Genomic DNA, 21,601 nt, shown 5'->3' with positions numbered 1-21,601 from the left:
AAGAGGCTCAGCATATTGTCGGATCCTTTGCGTCCTCTTCGTGGTGAGTTTGACAAGCTTCATCCGGAAGGCGCTATAGTTATCCATCCATCCATCCATCCATCCATCCATCCATCCATCCATCCATCCATCCATCCATCCATCCATCCATCCATCCATCCATCCATCCACCCACCCACCCACCCATCCATCCATCCATCCATCCATCCATCCATCCATCCATCTCTATCTATCTATCTATCTATCTATCTATCTATCTATCTATCTATCTATCTATCTATCTATCTATCTATCTATCTATCTATCTATCTATCCATCTATCTATCTATATAGTCTTGTGTTTCACATGCTGACCGTGCAAGACAATGTTACAGGTAATACATGTACAATAAACTGAGTATTGTATTACACATTTTAAACATTCAAGGAAGTTCAAACAATAGAAAAAGGAGGCGTAAATAATGTATACCAAATAAGTATCTAAGTACATCTCAAATTGTACAGTTGCAAGAAAGCAGTAATGAATAGATGGATGTCTTGTTTACCAACATTGCTAGGTGACTGTGCACACAGCCATTTAACTACCTCAAACCCCGCCCTCTTGTCTTCATCCTCCAATCACACCTGTTGCTTCCAGTTGCGATTGGAGGATCAAGAAAAGAGGGGCGGGTTTGAAATAGGTAAATGAATAGTGTTGATAAGTCGCAGCCATTCTTATGAACTACATTGTGGCTCAAACTGCACCCCGCTGAGCCTCCAAAGCCCATTTTGTTCCAACAGATCTGATTGGATGGGCAAACACTTCCTTGTTATGACACTGCAGAGAAGCCTGTCTGATGTTGAATCAGAAGATGTAAAACAGTACCTATGGCGTACAGGTATTTCCTGGCTTTCCTCCTGGGCCTCATCTTGGCTGGTTGCAACAGGCTGTACATCTTATTCTCTTTGGGAGACTTGGTGACCTCAGTGTATTCTTTCAGCAGGGTCTGCAGCGCCACCCGCAGGCTGAAATCTGTAATACCTTTCAAGTGAGAGACGGAAGTGTAAAGTGATGAATGAATGAAGTCATCAACAATGTTAGACAGATAGCTCCTGATGCAATATTAATAGAATTAATTAATAGAATATAATTAATAGAATCACTGAGTATTGTGATTTAGCACTGCAACATATTTATCATTGTTTGTATTTCATGTGATGACAGTAAAATGTCAAAACCAATTACACCCAAATTACACATGAGTGGTGCCCACAACAACAGCACGGTGTCGTTCCAGAAGTCATTACAACTGTTAAACAGTCATCCAGAACTATTTTATTGCACTGTAAAAAACTGATTTGATATGTCTGCACTTTATGTGCTCATTTTATGTCTATTCTATTCTACTATTTTATTGCACTGCACTATTGCACTATTTAACTCCGTCTATTCTATCTTACTCTTTTTATTATTGCCTATTTAAAACTGAATCAAACCATAAACAAGGTGGCCTGTTGGGATGTTAGATCCTAATGTGAAAAACTGTGCTCATTTTATGCCTGTCTTTGTTCTGTTTGATGCACTTTGAGCTGCAGTTTCTGTATGAAAGGTGCTCTACTAATAAAGTGTATTATTATTATTACACCGTTACTTGCTGTAATCCACAGACCTCGCTGTGAACAGTTTTATTTAGAACTATTTTCTACCAAACCTGCCATATATTATTATGGGGGAGGGTGCACAAATATATATATTATGGGGGAGGGTGCACAAATATATATATTATGGGGGAGGGTGCACAAATATATATATTATGGGGGAGGGTGCACAAATATATATATTATGGGGGAGGGTGCACAAATATATATATTATGGGGGAGGGTGCACAAATATATATATTATGGGGGAAGGTGCACAAATATATATATTATGGGGGAGGGTGCACAAATATATATATTATGGGGGAAGGTGCACAAATATATATATTATGGGGGAGGGTGCACAAATATATATATTATGGGGGAGGGTGCACAAATATATATATTATGGGGGAGGGTGCACAAATATATATATTATGGGGGAGGGTGCACAAATATATATATTATGGGGGAGGGTGCACAAATATATATATTATGGGGGAGGGTGCACAAATATATATATTATGGGGGAGGGTGCACAAATATATATATTATGGGGGAGGGTGCACAAATATATATATTATGGGGGAGGGTGCACAAATATATATTATTATGGGGGAGGGTGCACAAATATATATATTATGGGGGAAGGTGCACAAATATATATATTATGGGGGAGGGTGCACAAATATATATATATTATGGGGGAGGGTGCACAAATATATATATTATGGGGGAGGGTGCACAAATATATATATTATGGGGGAGGGTGCACAAATATATATATTATGGGGGAGGGTGCACAAATATATATATTATGGGGGAGGGTGCACAAATATATATATTATGGGGGAGGGTGCACAAATATATATATTATGGGGGAGGGTGCACAAATATATATATTATGGGGGAAGGTGCACAAATATATATATTATGGGGGAGGGTGCACAAATATATATATTATGGGGGAGGGTGCACAAATATATATATTATGGGGGAGGGTGCACAAATATATATTATTATGGGGGAGGGTGCACAAATATATATATTATGGGGGAGGGTGCACAAATATATATATTATGGGGGAGGGTGCACAAATATATATATTATGGGGGAGGGTGCACAAATATATATATTATGGGGGAGGGTGCACAAATATATATATTATGGGGGAGGGTGCACAAATATATATATTATGGGGGAGGGTGCACAAATATATATATTATGGGGGAGGGTGCACAAATATATATATTATGGGGGAGGGTGCACAAATATATATATTATGGGGGAGGGTGCACAAATATATATATTATGGGGGACGGTGCACAAATATATATATTATGGGGGAGGGTGCACAAATATATATATTATGGGGGAGGGTGCACAAATATATATATTATGGGGGAGGGTGCACAAATATATATATTATGGGGGAGGGTGCACAAATATATATATTATGGGGGAGGGTGCACAAATATATATATTATGGGGGAAGGTGCACAAATATATATATTATGGGGGAAGGTGCACAAATATATATATTATGGGGGAAGGTGCACAAATATATATATTATGGGGGAAGGTGCACAAATATATATATTATGGGGGAGGGTGCACAAATATATATATTATGGGGGAAGGTGCACAAATATATATATTATGGGGGAAGGTGCACAAATATATATATTATGGGGGAGGGTGCACAAATATATTATTATGGGGGAAGGTGCACAAATATATATATTATGGGGGAGGGTGCACAAAATATATATTATGGGGGAGGGTGCACAAATATATATATTATGGGGGAGGGTGCACAAATATATATATTATGGGGGAGGGTGCACAAATATATATATTATGGGGGAGGGTGCACAAATATATATATTATGGGGGAGGGTGCACAAATATATATATTATGGGGGAGGGTGCACAAATATATATATTATGGGGGAGGGTGCACAAATATATATATTATGGGGGAGGGTGCACAAATATATATATTATGGGGGAAGGTGCACAAATATATATATTATGGGGGAGGGTGCACAAATATATATATTATGGGGGAAGGTGCACAAATATATATATTATGGGGGAAGGTGCACAAATATATATATTATGGGGGAAGGTGCACAAATATATATATATTATGGGGGAAGGTGCACAAATATATATATATATTATGGGGGAAGGTGCACAAATATATATATATATTATGGGGGAGGGGGCACAAATATATATATTATGGGGGAAGGTGCACAAATATATATATTATGGGGGAAGGTGCACAAATATATATATTATGGGGGAGGGTGCACAAATATATATATTATGGGGGAAGGTGCACAAATATATATATTATGGGGGAGGGTGCACAAATATATATATTATGGGGGAAGGTGCACAAATATATTATGGGGGAAGGTGCACAAATATATATATTATGGGGGAAGGTGCACAAATATATATATTATGGGGGAAGGTGCACAAATATATATATATTATGGGGGAAGGTGCACAAATATATATATATATTATGGGGGAGGGGGCACAAATATATATATTATGGGGGAAGGTGCACAAATATATATATTATGGGGGAAGGTGCACAAATATATATATTATGGGGGAAGGTGCACAAATATATATATATTATTATGGGGGAGGGGGCACAAATATATATATATTATTATGGGGGAAGGTGCACAAATATATATATATATTATGGGGGAGGGGGCACAAATATATATATTATGGGGGAGGGTGCACAAATATATATATATTATGGGGGAGGGTGCACAAATATATATATTATGGGGGAAGGTGCACACATATATATATATATTATGGGGGAGGGGGCACAAATATATATATTATGGGGGAAGGTGCACAAATATATATATATTATTATGGGGGAGGGTGCACAAATATATATATTATGGGGGAGGGTGCACAAATATATATATATTATTATGGGGGAGGGTGCACAAATATATATATATATTATGGGGGAGGGTGCACAAATATATATATATATATTATGGGGGAGGGTGCACAAATATATATATATATTATGGGGGGAGGGGGCACAAATATATTATTATGGGGGGAGGGTGCACAAATATATATATATTATTATGGGGGAGGGGGCACAAATATATATATATATTATTATGAGGGAGGGGGCACAAATATATATATTATTATGGGGAAGATGGCACAAATGTATTATGGGGGGAGGGTGCACAAATATATTATTATGGGGGAGGGGGCACAAATATATTATTATAGGGAAGGTGCACAAATATATTATTATGGGGGGAGGGGGCACAAATATATTATTATGGGGGAGGGGGCACAAATATATATATTATTATGGGGGAGGGTGCACAAATATATATATTATGGGGGAGGGGGCACAAATATATATATTATTATGGGGGAGGGTGCACAAATATATATATTATGGGGGAGGGGGCACAAATATATTATTATGGGGGAGGGGGCACAAATATATATATTATGGGGGAGGGTGCACAAATATATTATTATGGGGGGAGGGTGCACAAATATATTATTATGGGGGAGGGTGCACAAATATATTATTATGGGGGAGGGGCACAAATATATTATTATGGGGGAGGGGGCACAAATATATTATTATGGGGGAGGGGGCACAAATATATTATTATGGGGGGAGGGGGCACAAATATATTATTATGGGTAGGGGGCACAAATATATTATTATGGGGGGAGGGTGCACAAATATATATATTATGGGGGAGGGTGCACAAATATATTATTATGGGGGAGGGGGCACAAATATATTATTATGGGGGAGGGGGCACAAATATATTATTATGGGGGAGGGGGCACAAATATATTATTATGGGGGAGGGTGCACAAATATATTATTATGGGGGAAGGTGCACAAATATATATATTATGGGGGAGGGGGCACAAATATATTATTATGGGGGAGGGTGCACAAATATATATATTATTATGGGGGAGGGTGCACAAATATATTATTATGGGGGAGGGTGCACAAATATATATATATTATGGGGGAGGGGGCACAAATATATATATTATGGGGGAGGGGGCACAAATATATTATTATGGGGGAGGGTGCACAAATATATATATTATGGGGGAGGGTGCACAAATATATATATTATGGGGGAGGGGGCACAAATATATTATTATGGGGGAGGGTGCACAAATATATATATTATGGGGGAGGGGGCACACATATATTATTATGGGGGAGGGTGCACAAATATATATATTATTATGGGGGAGGGGGCACAAATATATTATTATGGGGGAAGGTGCACAAAAATATTATTATGGGGGGAGGGTGCACAAATATATATATTATGGGGGAGGGGGCACAAATAAATTATTATGGGGGAGGGGGCACAAATATATTATTATGGGGGGAGGGGGCACAAATATATTATTATGGGGGGAGGTGCACAAATATATTATTATGAGGGAGGGGGCACAAATATATTATTATGGGGGAGGGGGCACAAATATATTATTATGGGAAGGTGCACAAATATATTATTATGGGGGGAGGGGGCACAAATATATTATTATGGGGGGAGGGTGCACAAATATATATATATATATTATGGGGGAGGGGGCACAAATATATTATTATGGGGGAGGGTGCACAAATATATTATTATGGGGGGAGGGGGCACAAATATATTATTATGGGGGGAGGGTGGGAATCGAACCGGGAACCTCTGGATTGCCAGGCGACTGCTCTACCTCCCGAGCCACTGTCGCCGCCCAGACAGAACACCTCTCTCTCTCTCCTTCTGACAGAACACCTCTCTCTCTCTCCTTCTGACAGAACACCTCTCTCTCTCTCCTTCTGACAGAACACCTCTCTCTCTCTCCTTCTGACAGAACACCTCTCTCTCTCTCCTTCTGACAGAACACCTCTCTCTCTCTCCTTCTGACAGAACACCTCTCTCTCTCTCCTTCTGACAGAACACCTCTCTCTCTCTCCTTCTGACAGAACACCTCTCTCTCTCCTTCTGACAGAACACCTCTCTCTCTCTCCTTCTGACAGAATACCTCTCTCTCTCTCCTTCTGACAGAACACCTCTCTCTCTCCTTCTGACAGAACACCTCTCTCTCTCCTTCTGACAGAACACCTCTCTCTCTCTCCTTCTGACAGAACACCTCTCTCTCTCTCCTTCTGACAGAACACCTCTCTCTCTCTCCTTCTGACAGAACACCTCTCTCTCCTTCTGACAGAACACCTCTCTCTCTCTCCTTCTGACAGAACACCTCTCTCTCTCTCTCCTTCTGACAGAACACCTCTCTCTCTCTCCTTCTGACAGAACACCTCTCTCTCTCTCTCCTTCTGACAGAACACCTCTCTCTCTCTCCTTCTGACAGAACACCTCTCTCTCTCTCCTTCTGACAGAACACCTCTCTCTCTCTCTCTCCTTCTGACAGAACACCTCTCTCTCTCTCCTTCTGACAGAACACCTCTCTCTCTCTCCTTCTGACTAGAGATGTTCCGATACCATTTTTCCCTTTCCGATCCGATTCCGATACCTAAGCTTTGGGTATCAGCCGATACCGATATTTATCCGATACCAGTGCATACAAAAAAAAAGATTTTTTACAGATACTGTTATACTATTTTTAGTAATAACTGGAAAGTAATGGTATTTATTCAACAACAGGTGATTGTATAGATTTGTATTAGTATCATTAATCAATGAGTATGGGCTGCAGCACTGCAGATATACCCTACTCCAATGATCCACACGGACATTAAACGGTGTTGCACCCGCTACTCCGTGGCTCTGCAGATATACCCTATTCAGTCTGTAAGCTAGTGGCAGATAGAACGTTCATGTTGTGATTTTTGATGCAAAATAAATATTCAACATTCTCTTTTGAAACTCCGCCTCAGACTCTTATCCTTTGGCACTTGCTGTACTTTGCTTGCAGGTCTGCAGCCATTATTGCTGGATTATAAATAGCACCAACTTTAGACACGGTAACGTTATCAAGCTAAGCTAACTGACCTAGCTTGTCTTCCCGCATTGACATTTGATAACGTTAGTAATAGTCAGCTAACGCTAGTTAGTAGCTACTTAACTTAAATACAATTCACCGTGGGTGCATTATTGTTGATAGACGGTCACGGACAGTGTTAGGTCCTGGAGAAAGGACAGGCGATCATCTGATTTGATGTAATGTTAAAGCGGATGTTGTTCCAACTAGCTATCTTTCCAGCTAATGCTATCATAACACCAGCAAAACACATCCCGTCCGAGCTCCCCGTCACACCGCACTGTCGGGGACAATGGAATTTAAGAAAGTGTATCTGCTGTTAAAATGACACAGCATCACACTTTAAAACATGTTCATTTTATAATCCTCACTCTCCGCAGGACTCGGCAGGAGATAAATTACATCATGGGATCGGAGGCTAGAATTTACGTGTACTCGCCGATACCGATACCAGCATTTTAGGCAGTATCGGCGGCATTTCCGATACTGGTATCGGTATCGGAACAACTCTACTTCTGACAGAACACCTCTCTCTCTCTCCTTCTGACAGAACACCTCTCTCTCTCTCTCCTTCTGACAGAACACCTCTCTCTCTCTCCTTCTGACAGAACACCTCTCTCTCTCTCCTTCTGACAGAACACCTCTCTCTCCTTCTGACAGAACACCCCTCTCTCTCTCCTTCTGACAGAACACCTCTCTCTCTCTCCTTCTGACAGAACACCTCTCTCTCTCCTTCTGACAGAACACCTCTCTCTCTCTCCTTCTGACAGAACACCTCTCTCTCCTTCTGACAGAAAACCTCTCTCTCTCCTTCTGACAGAACACCTCTCTCTCCTTCTGACAGAACACCCCTCTCTCTCTCCTTCTGACAGAACACCTCTCTCTCTCTCCTTCTGACAGAACACCTCTCTCTCTCTCCTTCTGACAGAACACCTCTCTCTCCTTCTGACAGAACACCTCTCTCTCTCTCCTTCTGACAGAACACCTCTCTCTCTCTCCTTCTGACAGAACACCTCTCTCTCTCTCCTTCTGACAGAACACCTCTCTCTCTCTCCTTCTGACAGAACACCTCTCTCTCTCCTTCTGACAGAACACCTCTCTCTCTCTCTCCTTCTGACAGAACACCTCTCTCTCTCTCCTTCTGACAGAACACCTCTCTCTCCTTCTGACAGAACACCTCTCTCTCTCCTTCTGACAGAACACCTCTCTCTCCTTCTGACAGAACACCTCTCTCTCCTTCTGACAGAACACCTCTCTCTCCTTCTGACAGAACACCTCTCTCTCTCTCCTTCTGACAGAACACCTCTCTCTCCTTCTGACAGAACACCTCTCTCTCTCCTTCTGACAGAACACCTCTCTCCTTCTGACAGAACACCTCTCTCTCTCCTTCTGACAGAACACCTCTCTCTCCTTCTGACAGAACACCTCTCTCTCTCCTTCTGACAGAACACCTCTCTCTCCTTCTGACAGAACACCTCTCTCTCTCCTTCTGACAGAACACCTCTCTCTCCTTCTGACAGAACACCTCTCTCTCCTTCTGACAGAACACCTCTCTCTCCTTCTGACAGAACACCTCTCTCTCTCCTTCTGACAGAACACCTCTCTCTCTCCTTCTGACAGAACACCTCTCTCTCTCCTTCTGACCAGTGATGGGAATAACGGCACTATAAGTAACTTCGTTACTAACGGCGTTCGTTTTTTCAGTAACGAGTAATCTAACGGATTACTCTTCCAATCTTAATAACGTCGTTACCGTTACTACAAAAAAATGCGGCGCGTTACTATGAATTAACCTGTTTCTTTCATCAGACATATCTCTGCGCCGAGAGGCAATAATAGTTCTTCCTTGTTTAGTGGACAGTGCGCGAGCCAAGCATACATGCTGACGATTGGCTGAGGTTGAATACAATGTCATGGTAAGCCAATCAGAGGTGGAGGTGGGCGGGTGTCTAAAGCATCCAGAGTCTGACACACAGCGCGACAAGACAAGCGATCACTGATCAGTGATCAGTCAGCATGAGAGCGCGGTCCGTGTAGTGTACGTTTTGAGCTCAAAAACGAATCCAACGAACAACACAAGCGACTCAGTCAACATGAGACCGCGGGTCCATGAGCGTTTTGTGTTCAGTCTTTGCAGCGCAGGGCACTGAGTGGCTCTACTGCAGTGCTGACAGCCTTATCAACAGTGCTGCACTTCCTGGTTTAATAGGCTTGAAGCCTTCAGGTGCTCAGAGATATAATATATCTGTATGTCATGCATGTCTTAAATGTAATGATTAGATTAGTTTAGATGATTCGATTAGATTCTTATATCTGTATGTTGTGTATGTCATTGATTGATTGATTGAAAAGTGTATTAACAGATTGCAGAATGGGTACAGTACAGTACAGCTCAATACATACAATTGTTAAGGGGATGCAGACCAGAGAAAGACTTTCGTCATAAATGTCATGAATTGAAAATGGGGGACCCTGATGTAAACAAGACGAAACTCTTTCTCTGCTCTGCATCCCCTTAACAATTGTGTGTATTGAGCCGTACTGTATTGTACCCATTCTGAAATCTGTTAATTAAAATGTTCAATCAATCAGTATATATTTGTTATTTATTTTTGGTATAGTGCTTAACAAGCATAATTTAATGTTGCCCAGTTGTGGCCTGTTGAGGGGCAATACATATCAAAAGTTCCAAAACATCTATTCTGTTTGTATTTGTATGATCCACTATATAAACATAGTAATTATAATATCTACATAGCCTACATGGCATTTGATTGGAGGCTAGTCTCACTTTGTCCCACAGCAACATTAAAATAGTTTAGATTTGTGTATGTTGTTTATGTAAAAAAAAACTTGAAAGTAACGCAATAGTTACTTTCTGAAGTAACTAGTTACTTTTATAATTTGTAACTGAGTAAGTAATTTAGTTACTTTTTGGAAGAAGTAACTAGTAACTGTAACTAGTTACTTTTTTAAAGTAACTTGCCCAACACTGCTTCTGACAGAACACCTCTCTCTCTCTCCTTCTGACAGAACACCTCTCTCTCTCTCCTTCTGACAGAACACCTCTCTCTCTCTCCTTCTGACAGAACACCTCTCTCTCCTTCTGACAGAACACCTCTCTCTCTCTCCTTCTGACAGAACACCTCTCTCTCTCTCCTTCTGACAGAACACCTCTCTCTCTCCTTCTGACAGAACACCTCTCTCTCCTTCTGACAGAACACCTCTCTCTCTCCTTCTGACAGAACACCTCTCTCTCTCTCCTTCTGACAGAACACCTCTCTCTCTCTCCTTCTGACATAACACCTCTCTCTCTCTCCTTCTCACAGAACACCTCTCTCTCCTTCTGACAGAACACCTCTCTCTCTCTCCTTCTGACAGAACACCTCTCTCTCCTTCTGACAGAACACCTCTCTCTCCTTCTGACAGAACACCTCTCTCTCCTTCTGACAGAACACCTCTCTCTCCTTCTGACAGAACACCTCTCTCTCCTTCTGACAGAACACCTCTCTCTCCTTCTGACAGAACACCTCTCTCTCTCTCCTTCTGACAGAACACCTCTCTCTCCTTCTGACAGAACACCTCTCTCTCCTTCTGACAGAACACCTCTCTCTCCTTCTGACAGAACACCTCTCTCTCTCCTTCTGACAGAACACCTCTCTCTCTCTCCTTCTGACAGAACACCTCTCTCTCTCTCCTTCTGACAGAACACCTCTCTCTCTCCTTCTGACAGAACACCTCTCTCTCTCTCCTTCTGACAGAACACCTCTCTCTCCTTCTGACAGAACACCTCTCTCTCTCCTTCTGACAGAACACCTCTCTCTCTCTCCTTCTGACAGAACACCTCTCTCTCTCTCCTTCTGACAGAACACCTCTCTCTCTCTCTCCTTCTGACAGAACACCTCTCTCTCTCTCCTTCTGACAGAACACCTCTCTCTCCTTCTGACAGAACACCTCTCTCTCCTTCTGACAGAACACCTCTCTCTCTCTCCTTCTGACAGAACACCTCTCTCTCTCTCCTTCTGACAGAACACCTCTCTCTCTCTCCTTCTGACAGAACACCTCTCTCTCTCTCCTTCTGACAGAACACCTCTCTCTCTCTCCTTCTGACAGAACACCTCTCTCTCTCTCCTTCTGACAGAACACCTCTCTCTCTCTCCTTCTGACAGAACACCTCTCTCTCCTTCTGACAGAACACCTCTCCTCTCCCCACCTTCGATTAAGGCGTTCGTTCGTTACGTTGGCATTCAAATTCTAAATCAAAATTCGAATTTTTTATTTTTAATAAAAAAATAATATATATATATATTTGTTTATATATATATATATTTTTTATGTGTCTATTCATTTTGTTTAAACCAATGGGTTTTTTCTTCACAGTTACAAATAAAGATTAGGCTACACTAATATTATAGTATAAAAAAAAAACTGATGAGTTATATTCATTGAAGAAAGTTGATTTAATAATTTTTAAAAAAATACTCATTTAATCAGATTAATCACTTTATTCAAATTGAGGATTTAGTTTTGAGGATATTTATATATATAAAAAAATTATTATTTTGAAAAAAAAAGTTTTTTTATTTATTTATTTTTTAATTAAAAACGAAGTTCGAATCCCAAAAACAGGCTTGGGGGGAAACAGCCTCACCTTGGATGTACTTGAGCAGCCTCTGCGGGGACAGCAGGGGGAAGCGCACCGGCTCCAGCACCTCCACCACGTGCCTCCTCCTGCGCCCCACGTCCTGCAGCACCCAGTCCATGGCGGCGGAGAACACCTGGTACTCGTCCTCGATCCTCAGCTCCTCGCTGCGCAGCAGCCTCACCAGTTGGTCTTTGGACAGGCCCCAGAACTCCTCCGCCAAGCCCACCTGGAGGAGAGCGGGCCGAGACTTTAACCTCTTAACTGGCACCGACCCGGCCCCGGGACCTCTCGAGGACGATTTGCCCACACAGCACTTTGGCGGCCCCTGGCGGCTTGGGTCTGCATTTGTTTTAATACAATATATAGATAGAATTAAAGCCCTATTTGTTGCCTGTCGATTGCCGTTTCAGGCAACAGAATCCGCTCAGCGGTTCTCGAGTTACATGCCGATATGTGAGGCGTGCGCCAAAGTACACGGCAGAGTCAGATTACCACCCCGACTCCTGGGGCTCTAGCTCCGTCAATCATTTGGTGATCTTAAGTCCCATCTTAAAACACACTTGTTCTCCCTAGCTTTTAACATAATGTAGTCTGCTGCTGTCATTTTGTTTGTAGTTCTGTGTACTTTGTATTGTGTTTGTGTTTTTTTACTATATTATTGTTTTTTACTGTGAAGCACTTTGGTCAACCATGTTGTTTTTAAACGTGCTATACAAATAAAGTTGGATTGGATCTAGAAGATTATTGGACAGGGTTGTACCCAATGAGTGTGGCTTTCCAATGATGCCCCACGTGGGGATGTGCGAATCAGGGATCTAGGTGAAAAGTCACGAGCGAATATAGGAAGAGAAAAAAACGCCAAATTAATTGACGTCAATGAGGAAATGGAAACCTGCAGAGCTTTTATTTTTTGTGTACACAGTTTACCAAAATCGCTCCTAATCACTCATTTCTGAACGGATTCTTATAAAATTTGGACATGTACTACATACGACTTCAGACTATGGACCCAGGGTGTTTTCCAGCTCATACCAATTTTGGATATACCATATTTGGATATTGCAACTACTACAGAAAAACGTGAGTAAAACGTTTTTCTACAACTCAAGTTCAGACCTATGCAGGGATTAAAGCAAAACAAATTCTCCTGACTGAACTTTTTTTCAGGCCAAGTCATATTCTTATTTTAACCTCCACTGTATTTTTTTTTAATAGCGTTAGCGTTTTAAGGGAGCCTACTTGTAGAGCCTACTGTCCTGACTGTGACTATAGACCCTACTGTTGTGGTTGTTGTGCCAGGCAGGGAGGCGGTGTGCTGGAGAGCGTGAATGCAAGTCTTGTGGCTAGCTCCTGATTGATGGCGAGCTAGCACCCTTTTCCATTACTTTGAACCATGAACTAAACGGCTTGTTATCATACAAACAAGGGACTAAACACGTTTCGCAATTATGCCACAACAACAATGGACAGTCTCCTCCCCACCGTTTGTATATTTTTTTTACCGCCCACCCACCCCCTCCTAATGTACAGTCTCCTCCTCATCATATGTATATATTTACTGTTAGGATCTCTGGGTAACAGTACTGTATATTTGCATATCGTATATGTGACAAATGTAACAGTACTATATACCTGTATGTCATGTATGTCCCTATGTCATAAATGTCATGATGTCATGTATGTTGTGTATGTCATAAATGTCACTATGAATTGAAAATGGGGGACCCTGATGATGTAAACAAGACAAACGTCTTTCTCTGGTCTGCATCCCCTTAACACTTTGATTGCCTAAGGCTAAATTCATGATATACCATCCCTTGCCAGCTCTATTTGTCTATGGAGAAGTTCCCCTTCTTTGCAGGGCTATAACTTTTTAAATTCTATTGCTAAATTGCCATTATTAGGGCCCATTCAATGTCCTATATGTATTGTTCAGGGTGTATGAACGTTAAACTTTTTCATTCACATATTCATACTAAAATATGATCTAAAGTATAAGTATGTTTTCATCTCTTTCTGCAGCTTTCTCCAGAACGTGATTTATAGCCCCAAATGCATTATATTGATGATCAAATACAGTTTGATAGCAATCGGCGCGATATAAAAAAATCCAACTGGACGGACTTCTGGAAGTTACTACACGTCATCTGATGTTGACCGGAAGGGCGAGGGGGCGTTTATAATTCCGTGGGCAGCGTTATACCAATCATCTAATGTGGGTCAAATGTTCATCAAAACAGTTAGTGTCGAACACGGTAATATTACACGCTAAAACTCACCCCAGTCTCCGCGGGCCGTTGGGCGATCAGCGTGGGGTAGACAGTTTTCCATTATGGGATGTCGAAATAACCGGTCCATTTCCAGGTTGTATAATACTATATACGTCCAAATCATGTTGTTTATCGAGTTATTTGCAACCGATCGATGTCCCGATCCCGAAGATGGAGTCCCGGGACCTATAGCGAGTGCCCGGAAGTAATATGGGTGATCAGCACTTCATCCACATAACTTCCTGTTTGGCGCTTCTGCCGATCGGCCACCAGATGGCGCTCTTGAACCGCTAGAGGATTGAGAGGAGCTCTGAACTGTGTGTGAAGGCTGCGGATGGAAAATATGATTCCGATCACAGATTTTTGAAATATCGGCAACTTGAGCATGGCGGGGAAGGACGCCTAAACACGTTTTCGGCACTTAAAGTGTTAACAATTGTGTGTATTGCTACTGGATTAACCAGATCCAGAGTGAATGAATGAATGAAAACTTTATTTAATACACGAGACCCTCTTCTTGGGACCAAGTAAGGCTTCGTCGATAATCCAATGTACAGTTACACCCCCCCCCCCCCCCCACCTACCCAACCTCCTCCAATGTACAATTTCTTCGTCAAATGTATATACTCTCTTTTTTAGACTATTTTTGTATCACAAACAGTACTGTATTTGTAAATCTGGTATGTCATAAATGTATAGATGTAGCCTACTGTCTATCTGTATGTCATGTATGTCATATATGTTATGGTGAATTGAAAATGGGGGACCCTGATGTAAACAAGACGAAAGTCTTTCTCTGGTCTGCATCCCCTTAACAATCGTGTGTATTGAGCCGTACTGTATTGTACCCATTCTGCAATCTGTTAATAAAATGTTCAATCAATCAATATTTAACAGATTGCAGAATGGGTACAATACAGTACGGCTCAATACACACAATTGTTAAGGGGATGCAGACCAGAGAAAGACTTTCGTCTTGTTTACATCATCAGGGTCCCCCGTTTTCAATTCATCAGAACATTTATATTTTTATTTTTCTGTAGATTTTTTGACGTTTTTTGAGAACGTGCCATAATGACTTTACACCTACCGAAGAAGGGACTAAGAATTGCCCATCTAAATATTTGTAGTCTAAAAAACAAGGTACAAGAACTGAGTTCTGTCCTATTTGAAAATGCTTTACATGTTACAGCCCTATCTGAGACACATCTAGACACATCAATAGATGACAATCAGGTTGCAATACAGGGGTATAATGTATACAGGCTTGATAGAAATAAGCATGGAGGAGGTGTTGCTTTTTATATTCAAGAACATATACCTGTCAAAGTACGAATAGATCTAAGTGCACCTGGTGTGGAAATGCTATGGCTACAGGTTCATCTACCTCACCTGAAACCAGTTCTAATAGGCTGCTGCTGCAGACCACCAGGCTACAGGTTCATCTACCTCACCTGAAACCAGTTCTAACAGGCTGCTGCTACAGACCACCGGGCTACAGGTTCATCTACCTCACCTGAAACCAGTTCTAATAGGCTGCTGCTACAGACCACCGGGCTACAGGTTCATCTACCTCACCTGAAACCAGTTCTAATAGGCTGCTGCTGCAGACCACCAGGCTACAGGTTCATCTACCTCACCTGAAACCAGTTCTAATAGGCTGCTGCTGCAGACCACCAGGCTACAGGTTCATCTACCTCACCTGAAACCAGTTCTAATAGGCTGCTGCTACAGACCACCGGGCTACAGGTTCATCTACCTCACCTGAAACCAGTTCTAATAGGCTGCTGCTACAGACCACCGGGCTACAGGTTCATCTACCTCACCTGAAACCAGTTCTAATAGGCTGCTGCTACAGACCACCGGGCTACAGGTTCATCTACCTCACCTGAAACCAGTTCTAATAGGCTGCTGCTACAGACCACCGGGCTACAGGTTCATCTACCTCACCTGAAACCAGTTCTAATAGGCTGCTGCTACAGACCACCGGGCTACAGGTTCATCTACCTCACCTGAAACCAGTTCTAACAGGCTGCTGCTACAGACCACCGGGCTACAGGTTCATCTACCTCACCTGAAACCAGTTCTAATAGGCTGCTGCTACAGACCACCGGGCTACAGGTTCATCTACCTCACCTGAAACCAGTTCTAATAGGCTGCTGCTACAGACCACCGGGCTACAGGTTCATCTACCTCACCTGAAACCAGTTCTAATAGGCTGCTGCTACAGACCACCGGGCTACAGGTTCATCTACCTCACCTGAAACCAGTTCTAATAGGCTGCTGCTACAGACCACCGGGCTACAGGTTCATCTACCTCACCTGAAACCAGTTCTAATAGGCTGCTGCTACAGACCACCGGGCTACAGGTTCATCTACCTCACCTGAAACCAGTTCTAATAGGCTGCTGCTACAGACCACCGGGCTACAGGTTCATCTACCTCACCTGAAACCAGTTCTAATAGGCTGCTGCTACAGACCACCGGGCTACAGGTTCATCTACCTCACCTGAAACCAGTTCTAATAGGCTGCTGCTACAGACCACCGGGCTACAGGTTCATCTACCTCACCTGAAACCAGTTCTAATAGGCTGCTGCTACAGACCACCGGGCTACAGGTTCATCTACCTCACCTGAAACCAGTTCTAACAGGCTGCTGCTACAGACCACCGGGCTACAGGTTCATCTACCTCACCTGAAACCAGTTCTAATAGGCTGCTGCTACAGACCACCGGGCTACAGGTTCATCTACCTCACCTGAAACCAGTTCTAATAGGCTGCTGCTACAGACCACCGGGCTACAGGTTCATCTACCTCACCTGAAACCAGTTCTAACAGGCTGCTGCTACAGACCACCGGGCTACAGGTTCATCTACCTCACCTGAAACCAGTTCTAATAGGCTGCTGCTACAGACCACCGGGCTACAGGTTCATCTACCTCACCTGAAACCAGTTCTAATAGGCTGCTGCTACAGACCACCAGGCTACAGGTTCATCTACCTCACCTGAAACCAGTTCTAATAGGCTGCTGCTACAGACCACCGGGCTCAAACATACAGGACCTTGAAGATATATGCAAGATGCTACAAATAGTCACTGATATTGACAGAAAAATATATTTTGTTGGAGACCTTAATATTGACTGGTTCTCCAAAACATGTACATTAAAAAAGAAATTAAGTGATGTGGCCAATGTGTGCAATCGATCACAGATTGTGAATGCACCAACCAGAGTTAACATCAGGTGCACAGGAAGATCTTCAACTTGCATTGGTCACATTTTCACAAACTCTGTGGAGATGTGTTCAAAAGTAGTATCTGTGCCAGTAGGCTTTAGTGATCATAACATCATTGCAGTAGCAAGGAAAACTAAGGTGCCAAAGGCTGGGCCTAAAGTTATATACAAGAGAATGTACAATAATTTCAATGAAAATGTGTTTGTTGAAGACAATGAAGACATGAGATACAATGGGATAATGTGACTGAACTAACGAGTACAGAGAATGGCTCAGAATGCCTTACAATTATTTATGAAACTGTTCTCATCCATCTGTGACAAACACGCCCCTATGAGGAAATTAACGGTCAAAACAACTAAAGCCTCTTGGCTTGATTTGGAGTTGAGAAGCTGTATGAAAGAGAGGGATCAATTGAAAAAGGATGCTATTGCATCCGGTGGCTCGGATGATTGGCAGGCCTACCGTTTTCTGAGAAACAAAGTCACCAAAATTAATACACAGAAGAAAAAACAATACTATAAATCCAAGTTTGAAGAAATTAAATGTGACAGCAAAAAGTTATGGAGAACCTTAAATGAGGTCATGGGAAAGAATAAAACAAATACAATGCCCTCGTTTATAGAAGCAGCTGGTGGATTTATTACCAAACCTCGAGATATAGCCAATCATTTTAATGATTATTTTATTGATAAGGTGGAGATGATAAGGAATCAAATGTTGCCAGTGGATGGTAAGCTGTCTGAATCAATAATTAAACAGCATATTATGCATACAAAAAAATGTGAATTTGATTTTATGGATATAAATCTAGAGAAAATGGAAAAGCTTCTCTTGTCCATACAGTGTGATAAACCTTGTGGTCATGATAACTTAGATGGTAAACTGCTCCAGCTGGCAGCCAGAATTGTAGCAAAGCCACTGTGTCATATTTTGTATCTATGTCTAAGTGAGGGTGTTTTTCCCTCAAATGTGGAAGATAGCTAAGGTCTCTCCACTTCCAAAAAATGCTAAACAGCCTTTTAATGGAGCAAATAGTCTACCTATTAGTATCTTGCCAGTTTTAAGCAAAATCATGGAAGGTGTTGTTTTTAAACAGATTCAGCATTACCTCTCAGAAAACAGTATCAATTCTCAATTCCAACATGCATATAAGGAGGGTTATTCTACATGTACAGCTTTAACACAATTAACAGATGACTGGCTACAACAAATTGACAGGAAGCGAATGGTGGGTACGGACACTGTACTACTGGATTTCAGTGCAGCTTTTGACCTCATATATCACGAGTTGCTGCTCATCAAACTAACTGCATATGGATTCAGAACTGCAGCTGTTAACTGGATAAAAAGCTATCTATGTAACAGACAGCAATGTGTTGTGTTTAATGGTACCCTGTCCAACTTTAAATCCCTACAGTGTGGAATTCCACAGGGAAGCTGCCTGGGGCCCCTCTTCTACGCCATTTTTACAAATGATTTGCCATGGGTATTAGAAAATACATGTATGGTTATGTACGCCGATGATACTACAATGTATGCATCATCAGACAAGACAGAAGAGCTTAATGAAGTCCTTCAGAGAGAATTGAACTTAGTGTCCACTTGGGTGTCTGAAAACAGGCTGAAGTTAAACATCTCAAAAACCAAGAGCCTAATATTGGGATCCAAGCATGCTATAAGAAAAGACGTGAAGCTAAGTATATCTTTAGACGGAACAGCTATTGAGCAAGTTAGAGAGGGAAAGCTGTTGGGTGTCACACTTGATGGAACACTCTCATGGTCAACTCACACCAACAATGTGGTTGTTGCCAAAATAAGCAGAGGTATTTCAATTATCAGAAGGTGTAGGTATTTTCTAGCCGATCTGATATTGAAGCAAGTGATAGTCATTAGTTCTTTCTCACCTTGACTACTGTCCGGCTGTCTGGTCTAATGCCTCAAGACAAGAGCTCAATAAGATCCAGCTCACTCAGAACAGAGCAGCCCGTCTGGCCCTGAACTGCTCAATGAGAAACAGTGTGGAGGGGACGCAGACCAAGCTGTCGTGGTTGAAGGTGGAAGACAGACTGGATTGCAGCCTGATCTTGTTCATGAGGAATATATATATCTCAAGAGAACCTATCTGTTTGTATTCACAGCTAACATGTACACATGATCGACATAAGTATAATTAGTCTATTTGCCATCCCATAGAGCCCCATTGTGAACCCGGAAATTTCAGAACCACCTAAGTTTTATGATGGATATGGATAGTACGGGTCCCCAGCACTCAGAAACTGCCGGATGCTAAGTTGTAAATGTTGGGCAACTTTTTTTATTTGCGTAATTAGCATACATTTGCATAATTGCCTAAATGGACAAATCTCAGAAACTACTTGATCAATTTTAACAATGTCGGAGTTGTTTTGGGGGTTATTCAGGATGCTGAATCCATTTATGATACTTAAGATGTTAGGGATTGTAATGCGACCCCAATTGCACAACACAGACAGGTAATCAGAGTTAGCCAAAACAAGGGCATAATTTATTCACAACAAAAAAAGCGGCACTGTCCCTTTAAGGGAGAACTCAAAATACACAGGTGAATCTTCTAGAGTCCATGAATGAAAAGAAAGTTCTGAGTCTGGTCCTGTTCAGACTCACCAGAACACTTGCCGACGGGCAACACAGCAAACGGGGTCCATGAAAACGGAGTGAGAAACATAGGCATCCTCCCGTTGAAGCCTAGAGAGCGATGATGCTGCCTCACACCACAGAACACTGCCGACGTGCAACTCAGCAAACGGGACCCACGGAAAAGGAGTGAGATCATAGGAATCCTCTCGTGGAAACATTGAGAGGGATGACGATGTCTCACACCAGGAACGAGGCCCACGGAGAGAGTAGGGCAGTAGATGGCACGACGTCTCACCCCAGAGACGCGGCGGTAGATGGTAGTGTACAGATGGCACGACATCTCCCAGTGAGAACATAGGAAATGATTATAGAGAGCGAAGACGATGTCTCACCAGGAGCGCGGCGGTTGATGGTAACATACAGAACAACCTGGCAACGAGTGGAAGGGAGTCTGCAATACTTGTACTCTCCCAACGAGCTGATTGCAAACTCCTCTCAGGTGCGTGAAGTAGAAACATAAGAGAAGAGAAAAGTTTCAAAATTGCAATATTTACCCAATTTCTACTCATTGGTGCCATTTTTTTTATGAATTTTCTGTTTATAAATGTTTCAGAAGATGCTGAATTTATAGATAATTTTCTGGGGTAACTGCTGCAGTTGAGCTCTGCCATGAGTCCACGTGGCAGCGGAGCAGTTTGCTGCCACAACTAGAAACAATTCTATTGGATTTTTGTATGTGAATGAATGAATGAATGAATACTTTATTTAACAGATTGCAGAATGACTGTGACTGTTACCTTATAAAATGTCCTCAGAACCCCAGTTCCTAGCCTTGACTGAGACGTCAGTGCGCTAATCGTTAACGCAAAACTTCCAAGTGAGTAGTGGCTAATTTGCACCGTGATCTCATTCCTACTGTGGCAACGAGCAGCTGCAGCAAATACAGACCCCTGGGTTTCAAGGATTGTTGTTTCAATGCAAGTAAGTTGAGAAAATAGAAACAGATACACAAACTGTGGTTTTATTACTATCCAATAACAAACACTGAATATAATATGATCACAAGCTGTAGTAAGCCAGCTCTTAGGGTTAACGTTAGCCATCTGACGGTAACTAATGTTAATGCAAGCATAGCTTAGCTATGTTAGCAATGTATGT

At 41.9% G+C, this 21,601-nt stretch overlaps 1 protein-coding gene across 1 annotated transcript in view; it reads right to left on the bottom strand.

Moving 5' to 3' along the window:
• The window catches only part of ipp (intracisternal A particle-promoted polypeptide), a gene marked incomplete at its 3' end in the record, with an annotated part of 72,697 nt that overhangs the window by 9,243 nt on the left and 41,853 nt on the right, over positions 1 to 21,601 (bottom strand). The window contains exons 4-5 of the mRNA XM_084339394.1: positions 12,326 to 12,545; positions 866 to 1,021 (exon numbers count right to left, since the gene is read on the bottom strand). Coding sequence (XP_084195520.1) covers positions 866 to 1,021; positions 12,326 to 12,545 — 376 coding nt within the window. The remainder of the gene's footprint in view (positions 1 to 865; positions 1,022 to 12,325; positions 12,546 to 21,601) is intronic.

The sequence above is a fragment of the Notolepis coatsorum genome, assembly GCF_963971535.1.
Source record: "Notolepis coatsorum genome assembly, contig: SCAFFOLD_190, whole genome shotgun sequence".
In the NCBI taxonomy this organism is placed as follows: domain Eukaryota; kingdom Metazoa; phylum Chordata; class Actinopteri; order Aulopiformes; family Paralepididae; genus Notolepis; species Notolepis coatsorum.
Note: the sequence above shows the minus strand (reverse complement) of the source record. Positions and strands in the feature narration are given on the sequence as shown.